Source organism: Sander lucioperca, chromosome 21, assembly GCF_008315115.2.
Source record: "Sander lucioperca isolate FBNREF2018 chromosome 21, SLUC_FBN_1.2, whole genome shotgun sequence".
In the NCBI taxonomy this organism is placed as follows: domain Eukaryota; kingdom Metazoa; phylum Chordata; class Actinopteri; order Perciformes; family Percidae; genus Sander; species Sander lucioperca.
The window spans coordinates 26,806,088-26,808,854 of NC_050193.1; the positions used below are offsets into that span (position 1 = coordinate 26,806,088).

At 44.9% G+C, this 2,767-nt stretch overlaps 1 protein-coding gene across 2 annotated transcripts; it reads left to right on the forward strand.

Annotated features, from left to right (window-relative positions):
* Positions 1 to 158: 158 nt before the first annotated feature.
* On the forward strand, positions 159 to 2,767 carry trir (telomerase RNA component interacting RNase). Of its 2 annotated transcripts, none has more exons than XM_035997055.1 (3): positions 159 to 1,049; positions 1,410 to 1,481; positions 2,290 to 2,767. In XM_035997055.1, the coding sequence occupies exons 1-3, from the start codon at positions 708 to 710 to the stop codon at positions 2,395 to 2,397; spliced, it is 522 nt and encodes a 173-aa protein (XP_035852948.1). In that variant the 5' UTR covers positions 159 to 707; the 3' UTR covers positions 2,398 to 2,767. The 2 variants fall into 2 exon arrangements, with proteins under 2 accessions (XP_035852948.1, XP_035852949.1); XM_035997056.1 differs by having other exon boundaries at positions 161 to 1,031.

The window sequence follows — 2,767 nt, forward strand, 5'->3', positions numbered from 1 at the left end:
CCGAGGCAAAAGCTCTATTTTTGAAGTGGATTTGTAAATATTCCTTGTTTGTTTGTGTATCTGTATTTTGAATGACTAAATCAAAAATACAGATACACAAACATGAATGTAAAAATTCACTTCCGGCACAGCAGCTGGCGTCACAACAACAACCGCAACTCGACGTCATCAAGAGAAATTAAAGATGGCCGACGGCCAGTCAGTGCTAGGTGGCGAAAGTTAGCTAAACGCGTTGGTAAAATCTGCGACCCTCTTAGTCTTTGCTGCGGGTATTTGAACTTTGTCGCGTGCTTTAACTGTAGAATTATATTTGGGAACAGCTCATCCATTAAATGGAGCTTCAAGTTGAGTGTGTTTGTCCGTAAAAGGCCTCACTAAACCGGACATTAGCCCGCAGTGTTAGCCGCGTTAGCAGACCAGCGCCTGCTTTTGTTTTTGTATGGTTAACGTTAACGTTATGCGCTACAAGGCTGGCGTCGGGAAGCCACGTTAACCTTTTATATTTCGCCCTTTTCTTGGTTTAGTTGTGAACTGGACTTGTAGCTGTTTAAGCGGCTTGCCTGCAGAGGTTGTAGTTGTGTATTGGGGGGTGGGGTCCTGCCCGTCTTGCAGCGTGTTGGCAGGGCTGTTTATTTGATGCCAGCTTCGCAACAAAGCCACACTTAAACCAGAAAACGGACTCGCCTGTTTGGGAACATTACGAGAACATGGATTCAAAGCGCTCACATGGGAAACCTCAGACTACCAGGCGCGGCGGAGGCGGCAGCAGCAGCAGCGGCAGCAGCGGCGACTCCAGCTGCGGCAGCCCCGCGTCCCCCTCCAGCAGACCCGCCTCGGCGGCGAGCAGTGCCCCGCTGCCCGGGGGAAACGCGTTCGCTAACGACGGCAGCTTCATGGAGATGTTCAAGAAGAAGATGGAGGAGGAGAAGAGGAAAAAGGAGACCCAGCAAACAGGTGGAGAGGAGAGAAGAGCCACCACCGAGCAAGGACAGACATCAGTGGAAAAGAAGCCCCCTCCCGTGACCAGCTTTGTAAGGGGTTTGGCAGTTGTAAGATTTAATTTAAAAAAACAAAAGAAAGATGAGATGGCAGTAGTTAAATCACACATTGACAGTCACGCTGATTGGCAGTCTTACTTTTAACTGGCACTTTCAGTTATTACATCCTGAAATAATGGCCAATATTTCAGTTTCAGTTGCCTGTATTTACACTATTTTATGCACACATTGTGGCAATATGTAATATTTGTAGACCAGTGAAGTCAAGGGATGCTCCTCACTGATGATGGTGTCGCTGGTGGTGCGACGAGAGACTAAATGTAGACCTTCTGCTCTGGTGTAGTCTCCTTCATTGACAGTCCAGCTGCAGGGGCTCCTATAACGGTTTCAGTCTTCTATCCCCTAACCCAGGTGGGGAAGCGCAGAGGTGGTGTGTTCCTAAAGACCGGCATGGTTGCGAAGAAGCAGAAAGACGACTCAGAAGTAAGTATGGTTAGTGGTGTAGAGCTGCAAAGATTGGTCGAACAGACAGACAGACAGATAGATAGATCTAGATAGACAGACAGACAGAGAGCCAGATAGATAGATAGACATATCTAGATAGACAGACAGACAGACAGACAGACATATCTAGACAGACAGACAGACATATCTAGATAGATAGATGGATAGATAGACAGACAGACAGACAGACATATCTAGATAGACAGACAGACAGACAGACATATCTAGACAGACAGACAGACATATCTAGACAGACAGACAGACATATCTAGATAGATAGATAGATAGATAGACAGACAGACAGACAGACAGACATATCTAGCTTTTTTGACAATTATCCTGACAAATTTTGTCACTTTTCTGGACGTTTTTGACATTTTTTTCCTACGTTTTTCAACCTTCTATTAGCAGTTTTTCTCTACATGCTATACAATTGAATAAAACACCCAAATTCAATAAAAGTAGTGAACTGATCATGTATTTAACTTGTGAAGAGCGTCGTACGGAACCATCCACATTATTTTGTTTTTAAATTTGGTTTAAAGAAACCCACATTTGTGATTATAGAAACTTTATGAAAATGGGTCAGATTTGACCCGAGGACGACAGGAGGGCTAACGACAATGAAAATAATCGTTAGTTGCCGCTCTATACTTTTTGTATGATAGAATGTGTAAATTGTGATCAGCCACAGTGGACACATAATGGGAATGCATGCACAGGGCATGGCCTTTTTTACACTTCTGAATTCACCGTTAATCATCCCCTTGTGCTTCCTCTCCTGCAGGCGGAGCCAGGCAAGAGCGATGCTTGGTCAAAGTACATGGCTGAGGTAAAAAAGTACAAAGCCCACCAGTGTGGTGACGACGATAAGACCCGGCCTCTGGTCAAGTAGGTCTCCGAAAGGCCGACGTGACGCGACAATGTTTTGAGGGGGCGACCATCTGGGAGAAGCTCCGGGAGGGCCGGCTAATCCTGACCTTCTCATACTGCCAGTTCAAGCTCCCCTTCACATCAAGTCTCTCACAAACTGCTTAGATTGACAGCCCTTTTCTCCTTTTTGTATTGTTTTCGTCTTGCTTTGGTATTTGTTGGACTCCGGTAATCTAAAGTCCAAAGGTGTTTCGTAGACCTGCCGTTCATTATTGGTCATTATTAAATGTTTTCACATTTTGTCATGTCTGGGTTAAGTTAGGTTTCATTAGTAGTTGGGTTTGATTTAATAGCCAAATCAAGGTGACAATTAAATCTACACTGCCCATTAA